Genomic DNA, 14,469 nt, shown 5'->3' on the forward strand with positions numbered 1-14,469 from the left:
CAAGAAAATGGAGTGGAAAAGGAGAGAAAATTATTTCAAAGATACTGCAAATAAGGAGATTATCCACTGTCACAGCAAACCAGAATTGCAATCTCAAATTATTTTTAAAAAGGTAAAAGGAAAAGAGCAAAATGGCATGCAAATCCAAAGACTTCAGTGTGTATCTCAAAGTCAAGGGAGTGTTCCCTGCATCCTAGAGGTTATAGAGCAGTGCAGTAAGGACAGACACAGCAACAACCACAGTTAAGGGAAGGATAAAATGCTAATTGTCAAGGAAAAAGTGCTGTTGAGTAGCAGCACAGTTCACAACACAGGGTTATACTGCAGGGACAGGACTACGGCTTTTAATTTCTGCTTTTCAATATAAGAGTTACTTTTCAACACAGGGAAAAGCTAGGACAAATTATTCCATCACTTGCCATTCCAGATGACAAAGTATGTTAGAAATACACTCAGAAATTAGAGTATCTCCAAAATTGGCCCAAAGGGAAAGCCTATTGCTACGCAAAGAGAGAGCATGGAAAAAAATTCATTCCTGGCTTTTCTAAGTATACAAACAGAATAATCTCAAGGAAAACACTGAGCATTTTGTAGCACTGAGTATTTAACTACATGGACACAATCCACAGTTAAACCTGCTAGAAACAACAGGTACCACTTTACTTTAGATTATTAAACATTTTCTTTTAAAGTTGTTATTATCATTATTTTGTGGACCCTTTAGAGAATTCTGACACATCACAGTGAATTTAAGCCTCCCCTTTTCACATACAGAACCCCCCTCAGGAGTGAAAATGACCATTCAGGATCAGCTCTTTTGGACCACAGGAAGGTGACAGACACAATACACCCAAAGAATTCCTCCTAACTCACAAACTATTTTTCTGATCTTCCCCGTGACAAACAAATGAGTTTTCTCAGATCAGGCAACTAAACAGGTATCAGCACTTAAGCAACTCCAACTTAAACACCCTCCCAAGCCTCCCCAGCAGGATTTGTTGTGTCACAAGCACTGAACCGCCCGCCTCAAGACAAATGGGGAAATCAACAGCCAACCCCAAACTGCCAAATCATCATTTCCCAGACTGCTTAGAAATCATCACAAAAGGCTTTTAAAAAAAATCAGCCCTCACAGATATCCAGTTATCTCCTCACACCATCAGGAGTGCTCTGCAGGAGGAGTTGGGAGCTTTCGATTCCCAGCTGCTCAGGCTTGGGAAGCACACCCAGGGCGAGGCAGCCCCAGCCTGTAATTCCACATGGACAAACGCAGGAAGCTAAACAGAGCTGCACTCGGTCACCTGGAAGAGATTCAGATCATCCAGGCTGCTGAGTTAACTATTTGTACACTAGTCCAGCACCAATTCTGGAGCAGATTTTTGCTCCTCCCTGAGCATTTTGTCCATTCACATTGCTTTTAATGTCACTCCAGGAAAGCAATGCTGAAAAAAGCATTTGTTCCATCTATCCAGGAACAGGATTCAAGTTTGCTTTTACGTGGCAGGAATTCTGAAAAAACAGCTTCCAAACAAAGGAGTTTGTAGGAGTGAGGAGCTTCCTTAAGTTCTTGGAATTTAACACAAAGTAGCAACAAATTCCAGAATCTGCAACTTGAATTGCTTCCATAGAGCCTGAAAGCTCAGACACAGTGAGAGCAAATGGGATTTAACTTCCTATAAACCACCCTGCTTTTTCAGTCGGGTTGTTCTACCTTTTATATCCTCTTACAGAAGATGGCCAGTAAATTAATTGCAAACATGGAATTGGAAAGCAAAAACCCCTCCCCACAGGCAGAGTGCCTGATGGAAATGAGAGGCACATTCACAGAATCACAGAATGGTTTGGGTGGGAAGGGACCTTAAAGTCCATCCAGTCCCACCTCTGCCATGGGCAGGGACACCTTCCACTATCCCAGGTTACTCCAAGCCCTGTCCAGCCTGGCCTTGGACACTTCCAGGGATGGGGCAGCCACAGCTTCTCTGGGCACCCTGCGCCTGGGCCTCACCTTCCTCACAAGGAAGAATTTACTCCATCTAAAACTTCCCTTCTTCAGCTTAAGGCCATTCTCAGTGTCCTGTCACTTCCCTATTTTTTTTTTTTTTCCTAAAAGAGCCTATAAGAAGTCACAGAGAGCTCAACATTTGTTTAATTTAATATTTGATCTAAGCTCAGTGTGATGGTGTCTTGACAGATGATATTACAAGTGAGGATTGAAATTTTCATTCTCATAACCCAAATCTTCTCCACCAGAGCAGCACAGGAGGACTCCAGGCAAGCAGGTAGGATGGACAGCAATTCCTCATTCTCATGGAGAAGGACGGTAAAGGGAGAAGCAATTTCAACTGTTCAATGAAGAAAACTCCTAATTAGGTAGAAATATTGATGTGAAGATCAAAACGTGAATGATTCCCTTTGACATCAAACCTTGGTGCTCGGAGGTCTTCCCTTCCCCACAGGCAGCATTCTCCAGTTATATTAAAAGAGATTATTCTTTCAGAGGGATGTTCCTGTGTTTCAATGTTCTGCATGAGGTGGAAATTTGTTCTCTACAAGTAAGTCACACAAACATCCCAAACTGGTGTCTGTAAATGCTGTGAGCACAAACCAGGTCTCCATGCAATGACGTGGGAATTCAACATTGTAGCCCCGACATGGCTGCATCCTGTACACAACAATTTCTGCCTCCACATCACACACAAATCCACTTAAGGCAACATCCAAAACTGCATCAGCTCGGTGCAATATTCCACATACTCAAAGATCTTCAGGTACGCTAATACTTCTCAGTTATACTACATAGTTAGAAATGTATCCTTAAGCAAACAAACCCACGGTTTCATAAAGACCAGCATACACCTAACAGAAATAAAAAATAAAAGCAAATCAATAAAACATTGCAAAAGCTCTTTAGTAGGCAAGAGCATAGCTACAGAATCTGGTGAGAATGCTGAGGGTATCCTTCACAGCTACTGTGTAATATTGGTCATGTAGGAGCAGGCTCCATTTGATTTTCACTGAGACAACAAGCAGAATAATAAGATAACAAGCTTTTGGCATCACTTTCCAGTTATTTTTTTCAGCAGGTACTTCCATTATTCAATCTAAATTCAATTCCTACACAGAAAGCCAGATTTTAGTGTACAGGCTGGCCAAAACAAAAAATAAAGATTCTGTAAGCTTTATGCCTGGATGCTTAAAATAATTCAAAGACAGACAACTAAAATAGCACTACCCCAATAATACTGAGCATTATGGGATGGACAAAAGCTATGTGTGGGTCAAATGTCAGCAACAGCTATTTATCAAATGGAATGTCTCTTGCATGTCACAGAAAACCTTTAGAGATACAACTTTATTATTATATCATTGCTATTACTACTACTCCAAAAGCTGAGATTATTTTCAGGCTAAAGCCCTGCAGAAGCTGACCAGAGGACAATGGGAGCCTGGTCTGAGCCTCCCTTCCACCCAATGTCCTGCTGAACCCATCACATGCACAGACCAAGTGATTATTTCCAGAGTGAAAGTACACAGCATTACTTCTAGAGTGAAGTCATTAGCAAGCTGATGTACTAGATGTAAAATCCTGGATATTGTCCCTATCTCCCTTATCTCAAAACATCACAACTAGCAGATTTTCCCTCTGCAAACTTCCCTTTAAAAAGATGAGAAATATTTGGGAGATAAGAGAATCTGGAAAATTCTCTAAGATCCTAAAGAACCTATCCAAGAGACTTTAAATTCAAAGATATCTTTTTTTACCCTCAAACAGGTACAGGCCAAGTGAACCATTACAGCACATTTAGAGCACTTGGCCCAGTGTTATGTACCTGTGAGGTCACATCTACAGGTGGTACTACCAGGATCCTAAGGGTAGCCCTGGTTTTATGGTGACGCCCATAAAACCGCTGAAACAACCCCAAACAACCACCCTTCTTTTGCCACATTCCCACCTTGTAAAAGCCCTGTTTGCAGGGAAGAGGATTTACCTAAACACTGGCCACAGACACCTGAAGGAGAACCTGCCAGGCAGAAAACATGCAATCACCTTCACATGCTACGTTTGCAAAAAAGGACAATCTTCCAGCAAAAACAGATATACAGGAAAGAGAGTTCAAGGGATGTACCTAGTTTAAAAAAAAAGGTCTCCATAATAAATATAATTCCTACAAAGAAATCTGAGTTTCTAGTCCCATTTGTATCCCAAGCAAAAGATCTGCACAAACTAGGAATTTGAAACCCACACACCAGTGTTTGCCTACTGTGGTCTATTTTCAACAAAGTGCTACAGGGGGAAAACTGTGTGGAGAAAGCTGGGAATAAAACTATAAGATGCCTTGGCTAGGAGAACAAATATTTATTCTATTTCAAAGGTAAGGATAATGAAAATAAAGCTAAAAAGCCCATGTTGTCATTTATATCAAAGTTTTCCTTGTTTTATTGCATAAACAATTAAAATTATGAATTAGTACAAATCTGTAGGTTCATAATTGGCAATCTGAACAGACACAAAGATACTCAAAACCCCAACATATAATTCAATAAACATTTACCATATAAAAGATAAAGTTCAAGAGATCAATTAAAAAAATTCCAGCTCTCTTTGTTTGAATGTCATCTTTTCCTGGCAAGAGTAGCACCTATGGAACTGGGGAGTCCCTCTAACCAAGGCACACGTACCCCTGTATGTACCGATAATCAGGAATTTTGTGATTCCAGCAACTGTGGAACATTATGACTTCTGCAAATGTACAGGAAACCTTCCCACAGGCCAGGTTCCAATTATCACGTTCCAAATTTGAACTTCCAAAGCTCCAGCTCACCCACTGGAGTAATCCTGTGGGAGCCCATGGGCAGGTAATTAATTAAGAGGGTTTTATGATGCATTTGGAACTGTGAAGTCTCCCCATCTTCAGACAGAGAATGTATATGTACAGCCATACATATACACACAGCCCTTGTGACAGGTGAGGTGTAAGAGTCCCTAAAAATGACATGCAATGACAGCTAAAGGTCTACATTGAGACCTGTGATTACACTCATTCAGTATTGAGTAATTATGGCTTAGAACATTTTGCAAAATGACAATAATGGGAATGACTTACCGACAGGTTTGCACCAAAAATGCATAAAATTATAACAACTTTTATTAGTGTCTTCACAAAATCTTACCCTACCAAGACTTGTAACTAGACAAAATCTACCACCACCAAAAAACAAACAAAACAAAAAAACCAAGTAAAACCACTCAATATCAAACTATAACCAAGCCGCCAAAAAAACCCAAAATAAAAATCTCTTAAACAAAATCACCTATGACCACAATACAAATAAGCACAGGAAAAAGGAGATCAATACTTGGTATTATCCAGATTATTCAGCAACTCTGAAATTTACTGGAAATTGAAGTGAAAGTTGAGGGTAGATTGATATATTGCCCTAAGATAAAATATGGCAAGCCCTGGGAATATACAGCATGTATTACTTTACTAATGAATACTTCAAAATTACAAAGCCTATGCACAATAGATAACACAGGTTAGTAAACTTAATAAAGCTTAACCAGGTGGCGGACAGGTCAGAGAATATTCCACGACCCATGTTTTGTGCAAATTAAGTTTCATTAACTGTATAGATGATGAGGAAAAATGCTCTGATGTAGCACTTTAAATTTAATAAATGTGTTTAAGCACCAGAAGGGTTGTAAGAACACGAACAGAGAAGCACAGGTGGGGATTAAATTGCTCACTCAAAACACTCATTTTGCTTTCTTTCAGTTGCATTGCAGTGTTCAGCTGAGCACTGCAGAGAGCTAAGCCCAGCAGCCTGACCCAGTGGGAAAAGCCACTAACTGGCATGCATCCTACAGCTGCCTCTGTTTGCTAAACCAGAACAGAGAGATGTGGAAGGATGGAAAAGAGTCCTGCTTCACTGTGGAGCCCTGGCACACTCCCTTTGTTGAGCCAGCTGCAACAGCTGCGGGGTGCACTGTGTAGAGCAGAACACACCTGGAAACCCCTGTAGTTCTCCTACTGGAAAAACACAGCACTAAAACCTGTGCACTGGCTAGAAATGTTCACACCTGTGTGTGTCCCCAGCTCCCCACGGGGTGGGAGGGACAAAGCAAATGTGCAAGGATGTCCCTGCAGAGGTGTGTGCTGGGAGGAGTGGGAATGCAACCACTTGTTGGTCACAGACTCACCAAGTTTACACCTAGGTTTTATCTGCTGTACCACAGATCCTCAAATGCTGGTTTCTTACATGTGACACTCGATAAAGATCTTAATCTTGCCATTTTTCCTAAGTCATTTCCCCTGTTTTCCACGCTCTGTGGTTCCCACTGCAGAGGTCACTGCCCAGGGTCTGCAAGGCTCCTGGCTCTCACACTCACCTTCATGAAAGGAAACTTGTATTCTCAGGAAATAAACAGAAATCAGTACTAAGTTTTAGTATCAACACTGTGACAAGAAAATAAAACAAACCCCAGGGAACAATGCTGAAAGTTAAGCGGCACTGCCAGGACTCAGGACACACCACACTGCTCTCCAGCTCACCACTTCCCTCAGGATACACAAAAGTAAATGAAGGGGACAGAGCAGGGAAAGACATTCCTTGTCTCACCCTCTCCTACCACCTCAGGAGACAGTCAGGGGACAAGAGGACAGCTCCACTGCACTGCAATAACCCACACATGGTGCTCGAGCTCCCTGAGGTCTGAGCTGCCACATTCCCTTGAGGGCAACTGCTTTTCTCTCCACCTCTACCAGAAAGGGAATCTGAACTGAAGTCTCTGAAGGAAATGATGAAGAACCTTTGCTCACAGCTTTCTTGCTATAATAAAAACACTAACCAGGGGGTGTTATAATGAACCAAGTTTTCTGCTCTTTCGTGTCTGTCTGGGAAACACTGAACAAAACAACACAGCTAAGCAGGCAAAGATATCCTCAGAAGCCACTTGGCTTTGGAAATCAAGTGAAGCACAGAAGGAAACCATGACAGCTCTATGCTACCAGTCAGCCAAAGCACAAATAGAACTAACAGGAGCACAGCAGCAGCTCTGAACTCTCATTTTGTACCTAAACCCTTCATCTAAACAGGTTTTACCAGGGTCAAAGCTCCCCTCACTTCTTCCTCACCTATGGATCCCTAGCCACTCCCATTCCTTTGGAAAACAAAACGGGCACCACATTAAGAATCTTATTGCTTTCTTTGGGAAAAAAAAAAAAAAAAAAAAAAAAAAAAACCACCAAAAAAACCCACAACAAAACCACCCAACACTAACTATGGTGCAAGAAGGCAAACTGGCAATCCTGTACATTGAAAATACAGGCAGCTTTTTCCCAAGATCTTTTGAAAACTAAGAGTATTTAGTTGGATTTATTCACTACTCTAACACATTTAAAGGATTGCTTGTGATTGAGGCACAGGACATGAAACAGAGGCAGACACAGTTATATGTAATAGCTGAATCCTGATTATCTTTTTAAAAGATCAGAGACACGAACAGCCTTTCTCTATATCTTTATCTGTACACTTGTCCCTGATGCTACCACCTGTTACAGAGTTTGCAGACAGAATTCTGTCTTTTTGGTGATTTTCTTTTTCCTCCTTAGGTTACATGATGTTGTTCATTCTGGGAAGAAATCAGACAAATCACCTAAAAATGTACTTAAAGGCACCAGCTCTCTATACCACTGCAGACCTCCTCCAAGTCCTGTTACAAAAAGTCACACCACACACCCACAGTCCACATTATCTCCACAGGTCTGAATAAAGTCCCACAAAGAGCCAGAACACACATTCAACAGAAAAGAAATAAAATACAAGTGACATATAGCAAAAAAGGAGAGCACCCTGTAGTGCATTACTGGAGGTCTGAGCTAATACTTGGTTCTCAGTGTGCTTTGTCTTTCTGTGCTGCTGGCAAAGGGGACAGGTTTCTCACAGGACAACACACATTCCATTCAAGCACAAGATAAAAGCAAGCTCTGTGCAGAATAGTTACACCTGGGTAAAACTAACCTGGAAGAAATGAGTGACTAAAAGAGGTTTTACCTCCTTGAGTTCTGCCTCATGTTGAAAAATATTCCATCAAATTTTAGTCAGCAGAATTTTGAGATATAATAGTATTTTTTAAATGCTTGAGTAAACAATTAAGGTCTTCAATGATATATTAAGACCATATTTAAACTGGTAGCAATAATATTGATCATAAAGTTATGTTTGCAACTAAGCTGCTTATTTTGGAGGCATCAACTATATTAGTACTGTACTCTCTCTGCAAACTGAAAACTCTGAAAACTGGGCAGAAGGGAACCCCAAAACCAAGTGGCTGAATGAGATGATGCTTTCCATCACAAGATTTGGGTCTGGTGTTATGGATTTCCTATTCTTGCTTGTATATAATCTAAAAAATGCTCTTACAAGCTGAAGCTCAGAATTTCCCCCCCACAATCCGTGGAAGTTGGGAAGTACATTTCATAACTGTTCTTGTTTTGCCTTAATAAATGTTGCTAAATTAAATGTGACCAGTTAAGCAACAATTCAACTGTCTGTTCCGTTACACTTACAAACTTACAGCTCAAGTCTCTCATCAAAGTCACCTGTCTAAAAGAATTTACAAAAGCCCTGAAGCTCTAACTGTTGTCTATATTATTTACCTCTCCTAACATCTCCATTTCTCAGAAAAACTATAGTATTTTTCTGAATACAGTCTATATTTTAAAGAAAAAGTTAAAGCTAACACCAGGTTTACCACCAGCTGTCCTCCACAGATACAGAACATTTTTCTGAATTAAATTGTATTTTTATGCAGAGTGATTAATAACAAGAAAGAAGGGAAATGTGATGGGGATTAAGTGCTTTTATAGTCTCTGTATATCTCCAAACTGCTGCTGTTGGACTGCTGAAGACACTTGGAAGTCAGCAAATGAGCTTGTCTTCACAAGAAGTTTGGAAACTCTTATTTCCATTTGGTTGTATACACATCTCCTCTTCCAAACTACCTTCCAGAGGTAGGTATAGGCTATTTATTCTTCAGAGCATACCACAGATGTGTTGCATAGGTTGGTATTTTTACAGCTGTCCTTCAGAGATGATTTGAAGATTGTTTGGGTTTTTTTGATTATGGAAACGAAAACAAACCCAAAATGAGGATCTTGCTACTGCGCTGGAAAACAGGCAATTTAGTGGATGCAGCTGCTGGTTAACAAGCATGTGCAAAAGTGACTGCTTTATTTGGATTTTGGAGGAACAGCATATTATATGAGACTCTTACAGACATGTTTATAGCCGAAGAAATCCTTCAGGATACTGTAAATTGTGATGTCTGCGTGAGCCAGTTGCTACTTAAAATTCTCCGAAATCAGTGTTTTTTCCTAAATGTAGTGTTTTCCAACATTTTAGCCTATTATAACCAATTCTAGATGTAGTGTGATGCACAGGAACACAGCACCAAAACTTGGATGCTTTGAAGGACACTGAAGAGGCACACGAATTAAAAAAAAAAAAAAATTAAAAATCACCTACGTTATGTGATTTAAAATCCAGCCATTGGATTGCCTGATATCACCCCCTATTGACTTCAAAGCCTGGAAAGCATAGAGGGATCCATCACAAAAAAAAATCAAGACAATCAATTGATTTGCGACTTCTCCGTCCAGTCTTCTTGCGTGAGGTTTTTTAAATTATTCTGAAAGTCAAAGGCACAGTTGTCCCCCGCGGTCTGAGCAAAGGGGTTACTGAAGAAAAGATTCACATCCAGAGGTGCAGCCGACTCCGAGTCCCAGGAGTCGGTGTCGGTGCTGCTGGAGTCCTCGGTGGCGGTGGGTGGGCAGCTCAGCTGCTCCAGCTGGTCGATGATGTCCGTGAACTGGAAGGCGGAGCTGGACTCGGAGCGCACGGAGTAGGCAGGGAAGTTGAGCATGGAGCTGGCCTCGGAGTGGTTGGCAGAGCCGTAGGTGTGCAGGGAGGAGGTGCCATTCAGCGGCAGGTTGTTGAGGGAGCTGCTCTCGGAGCGGTTGTTGATGAGGGAGCTGGTCTCCGAGGGGCTCAGGAGGCTCTGCATTCTGCTGGCCTGGGCCTTCACCTCAAACAGCTCAGAGGTGTCCGACGGCCTCTCGTTGCCGTTGAAATCGCTCCCTTCCTCAAATTCAAACTCCTCTTCCATGTTCATGTCCACGGCCTCAGTTGAGTACCTGTCAGGGCTCGACTGAGCAGAGACCGTGTTCTGCTGGAGGGCATCTGCAGTTAAACCAGGTGACTCTGACAGACACTTAGAAAACTCAGAACCCTTTAATTCTAACCCACTGTACACATAGGAAAATGCCTCAGAGCCCCCAGCAAAAAAGGACATTTCTGCTGGGTCATCATCAATGAACTCCTCTGACACCTGTAACTGGGAATTTGCCAGTGTGAAAAGAGGGACACCTCGGCTGCCATGCTGCTGCTCTTTTTCAGCAATGAATGCACCTGTGGTAAAGTCATCCTCATCATTGTCATTTTTACAACCAGCAACCCTGCTCTCCTTACTACTCCTCTCTACATCTACATCTACACCGCAAGCACTCTCAACAACAGGACAAGACGGGTCACAGTTTCCTGCAACACTACCAAACCCAACACCTTGGAGCACAGGAGATCCAGGCTGCTGCATCAGCTTCCTCCCCACTTCTTCCCCTGGTGCTGCACTGGTTTTGTCTGGAATCCTTGTGTACGGTGCCCGGGGGTCCAAGGAGGAAGGGCTGGATTCAGGAAACATGGGCTGGATCGAAGCGGGACTGGCCGAGGAGTGAACAGAGTGGAAGGGGGCAGCTGTTGAGGCAGGAGACCCTGGAGTTCTCAAGCCCTCAGTGAATGGGGCACTCTAAAAAGGGGGGAAAAAAAGCAGAAACATAACACATTAAAAGGTTTTTGGAATACATAAAAACAAATGTAACATCCAGTTACATCCGTATGCAGAAGGAATATACACTTTGCAGGAGCTCACTTTACAGCAGACACTGTACAGAACCTGATCCAGCAGCCCACGTAAAAGACAAGGTTTTTTTTCCTTAATTCTGATAACTGAATGGAAAGTTAAAAGCATATATTTTATAGCTGTACAAGCATCCACAAAAAATACCAACAAAATGAGAGTGAAATTCTGTGATGCCTCCTTAACCTCTCCCATGTAACACATGTTGCATTCAGTGAAATGATTGTTACTTGCTGTGTCCTGCAGAAGGCATCTTACAACAGCTTTGAGACTACCAGAGAGCAGTCAGAGAGTACCTGGAGATAAACTAATCCTCCGAAATAACATACTAGAAAGTGCAACACTTCCTTTTCAGTTCAGTGGAACTTGGAGTAAAATACTACTCACTTCACACTCAACTGGCTACAGCTATCGAATCAGTAACACCAACAAAAAGAACTGTGCAGCCAGACAAAGAGCAAACAGTGGCAGCAATTCTGGTGAGTTGACTCCTTCATTGTCACCTCAAAAAGCTGTTTGCCCCTGCCTACAAGATGGAGAGTGCTGCAGAACTGACCTGCTTTGGCACGCCTGCGTTCGAGGTGCGAGTGGATGCTCTGACCTTGCTGTGCCTCCTGTGGAACAGAGCAGCCTGTCAGCATCCCACACATGCATCAGCCTCATTCCTCCCCCCAGCACTTATGGCCAGGCCAGTAGCCAATAGAAACATCTCAAGCTCTATTTTATCGTGTTTTGTTAATAACTAGTTCAAGTTTTAAAATGTCAAAAGAGTTCTAAATTAAATGATGCAAGAGTAAGAAATGTACAAAAATGGAATAAAGATCCAGATCGTTCACAGAATCAGAGAATCATTAAGATTGGGAAAGGCCTCTAAAATCATCAAGTCCAACTGTCCCCCCTTGTCCCCAAGTGCTTCATCTCCACATTTTTTGAACACCTCCATGGATAGTGACTCCAACACTTCCCTGGGCAGCCTGTGCCAGTGCCTGACCAACCTTTCAGTGAAGAAATTTTTCCAAGTATCCAACCTAAACTTCTCATGGCACAACTTGAAGCCATTTCCTTTTGTCCTGTCATTTGTTACCTGGAAGAAGAGACTGACCCCCACCTGGCTGGTGGGGATCTCTTGGTACCACTGAAGGAGACTTCAAGAACAACTTGAGACTGAATACTAACTGAATGCTAAACAACACATTTTAGTTTAACTCCACCCTTTGTCATTATTATACAGAAGAATGGCTTCAGAACCAGAAGGAGCTAATCTGCAACAACTGTAGGAATTTTTACAAATTCAGTCAACCATATAAAATTTTGTATGTTAGACTCCAAGTATCCTGCATTATACTCATGGTTAGATTCATTCTATGTCAATAATTAAATAGAAAGTCAAGTTTTCAAATAGAAAAGGAGCTCAACAGAGTCTGAGACATTAACAGTATTTATTAATAGTAGATTAATCAAACTTTTTAAAATTCCTATTAAGTCCCTACAATCTTTTGGATTAGAAATAAGAGTTTCCCACACATAGTTTGGATTAGGATTTGGAGTTTCCCACATATAGTTTGGATTAGGATTTGGAGTAGGAAGAGTTTCCAACATGTAGAGTGGACAGCTTTAGAGTCAAATAAGGAAAAAAAAATTATAATGAAAACGCATATTCTTAATTAATATATTCTTAATTAATATATATTCTTAATTGTTTAGAAACAATTGAGTATTTAAGGTCACAGTTTCAAACTTGCCGATCCCAAGTTCCATTATGTGCTCTGCCACTGGCTGATTGCACACCTACAATGGCACAGACAGGTCCTCACTGACATCATGGGACCTTCAGTATGTGCTGAACTTTCAGACAGCTAAGCCACATGTTGTCCACAGACATCAAAACGTGGTACCAAAACTTTCCTAAGCTTCTTACATCACCACAAAACAATACATTTTTTACATTTTAGTTTAGCTACCTTAAATTTGATAACTGAGAATGAGCCTGCCTCCAAGCAGCATTAAAACACTGAAAATTAGGCAATAAGGGCACTGTGAAAGTCTCACCTATGTTTTACCTTACTAAGCTTTTTCATCTTACCTTTCATATGGGGTTCTCTTCATCCCACTGTCCTTAATATAATCCACTAGTTGCTTCTGTGTTCGTCCACTGTGAACCCACAGAAGTACAAAGGTTATCAAACACAGGGGATGAGCATTTAGAGATGCAATGTCTTTAGAATAGTTCTTCATTTTTATCTCATTTTCTAAGACATAATGAGAGTGTTCTGTTTCTCCCTACCTGTATCTGAAGGAGGACCCTCTGGTGAAGAACACTGCTTTAGCCTTTGGCTTTGGCTGGTCAAAGAGCCTAAAGAACGTGTGATACTCAACACAGATTTTCCAGAAGTTTTTACACTCATCCCTACTTCCCAAAAGAAACTCCAATGTATCTTGATATGGGCCCTGGGGAAAAACAGAGAAGTTCAGTAGCACCTGAAATGACAAAAAGAAGAAAAGGAAGGTACAAATGTGTTCCAACAAAAAAAGCTGAACTCCAGCGAGATGCAGGATTTTGCTAAGTCATTTCTCATCAGCCTTAAAGCAATGGGAGTGATTCTCAATGCAGTTAAAAGTTATTTAATAGCTGTCAAATATGTTTGCTTACCTTGAAACTGTAAAAGTATTTAAAAAGTGCTTGACTTTAGAAACATGCTCAATATAACCCATCTTCAGAATTTTCAAAGAAATTTAAATATTTAAGTGAAATAGTAGCTATTTTAAAATACTATTTCTTTTTTAGGAGTTCTGATGCTTGTCTCCTGGAAATTTAGACGAAACTGAAAAATACTGCACATCAGAGACATTATCATATGAAATTTCTGAGGGTGTGTTTGTGAGACACACTGCTACATGAGCAGACAGTGTGTCCTGTTTTGGGTATCCTTGATGTATGAAATGATATTATGTCCAAAGTAGTTTTTTTTCCTCTATTTTAATATAAATACTAAATGCAATCTAGTCATCCAGCATGGAAGCAATAATTTTGATGACATCTGCAATCACAAACACCTACTGTAAATCAGGTAATTATGAAAAATAACACTTGTGCTACAGAGATGTATAGAAAAGATGAAGCAAGAGTAATCACGCCATCCTTAAAATTAAGTCACAACAATATAGTTTCACCTATTCCCACCTGAGGTGTTATCAGATAATTCTCATTTGAATCAAGAAAGTGGATGCAGATTTTTCAAAGTAGAAGTACTGAGACAGGGAGCACCAAATACTTGGGTCTAGTAATTTTTTTCCGTCTTACATTTATAGACGCGTAAGCCTGTGTCAAGGACAAGCTGATATTGAAACACAAAACCTAAAGATCCTAAGTTGTGGGGTGGGAAAGGAAAGATTTACACTTGAATGATGCGGCCAAGCCTGCCTGCTGAGGCTGTTTTATAAAATCACAAACTCCAGAAACATTCATAATAAAATGAAGCTTTTTTTTTTTTTTT

The 14,469-nt window shown here is 40.9% G+C and overlaps 1 protein-coding gene across 4 annotated transcripts in view; it reads right to left on the reverse strand.

The window, feature by feature from the left end:
• Nucleotides 1-14,469, reverse strand: part of FARP2 (FERM, ARH/RhoGEF and pleckstrin domain protein 2) — a 78,435-nt gene that overhangs the window by 21,745 nt on the left and 42,221 nt on the right. For 3 of the 4 annotated variants that reach the window (XM_083868719.1, XM_083868720.1, XM_083868718.1), the window contains 4 exons: nt 13,260-13,423; nt 13,059-13,127; nt 11,532-11,589; nt 10,624-10,864 (listed from right to left, as the gene is read on the reverse strand). In XM_083868719.1, coding sequence (XP_083724845.1) covers nt 10,624-10,864; nt 11,532-11,589; nt 13,059-13,127; nt 13,260-13,423 — 532 coding nt within the window. Of the gene's footprint in view, nt 1-9,708; nt 10,865-11,531; nt 11,590-13,058; nt 13,128-13,259; nt 13,424-14,469 lie in introns of all 4 variants that reach the window. The other variant, XM_083868721.1, reaches the window with a different exon arrangement.

This window comes from Zosterops lateralis (assembly GCF_965231275.1).
Source record: "Zosterops lateralis genome assembly, chromosome: 10".
NCBI lineage: Eukaryota > Metazoa > Chordata > Aves > Passeriformes > Zosteropidae > Zosterops > Zosterops lateralis.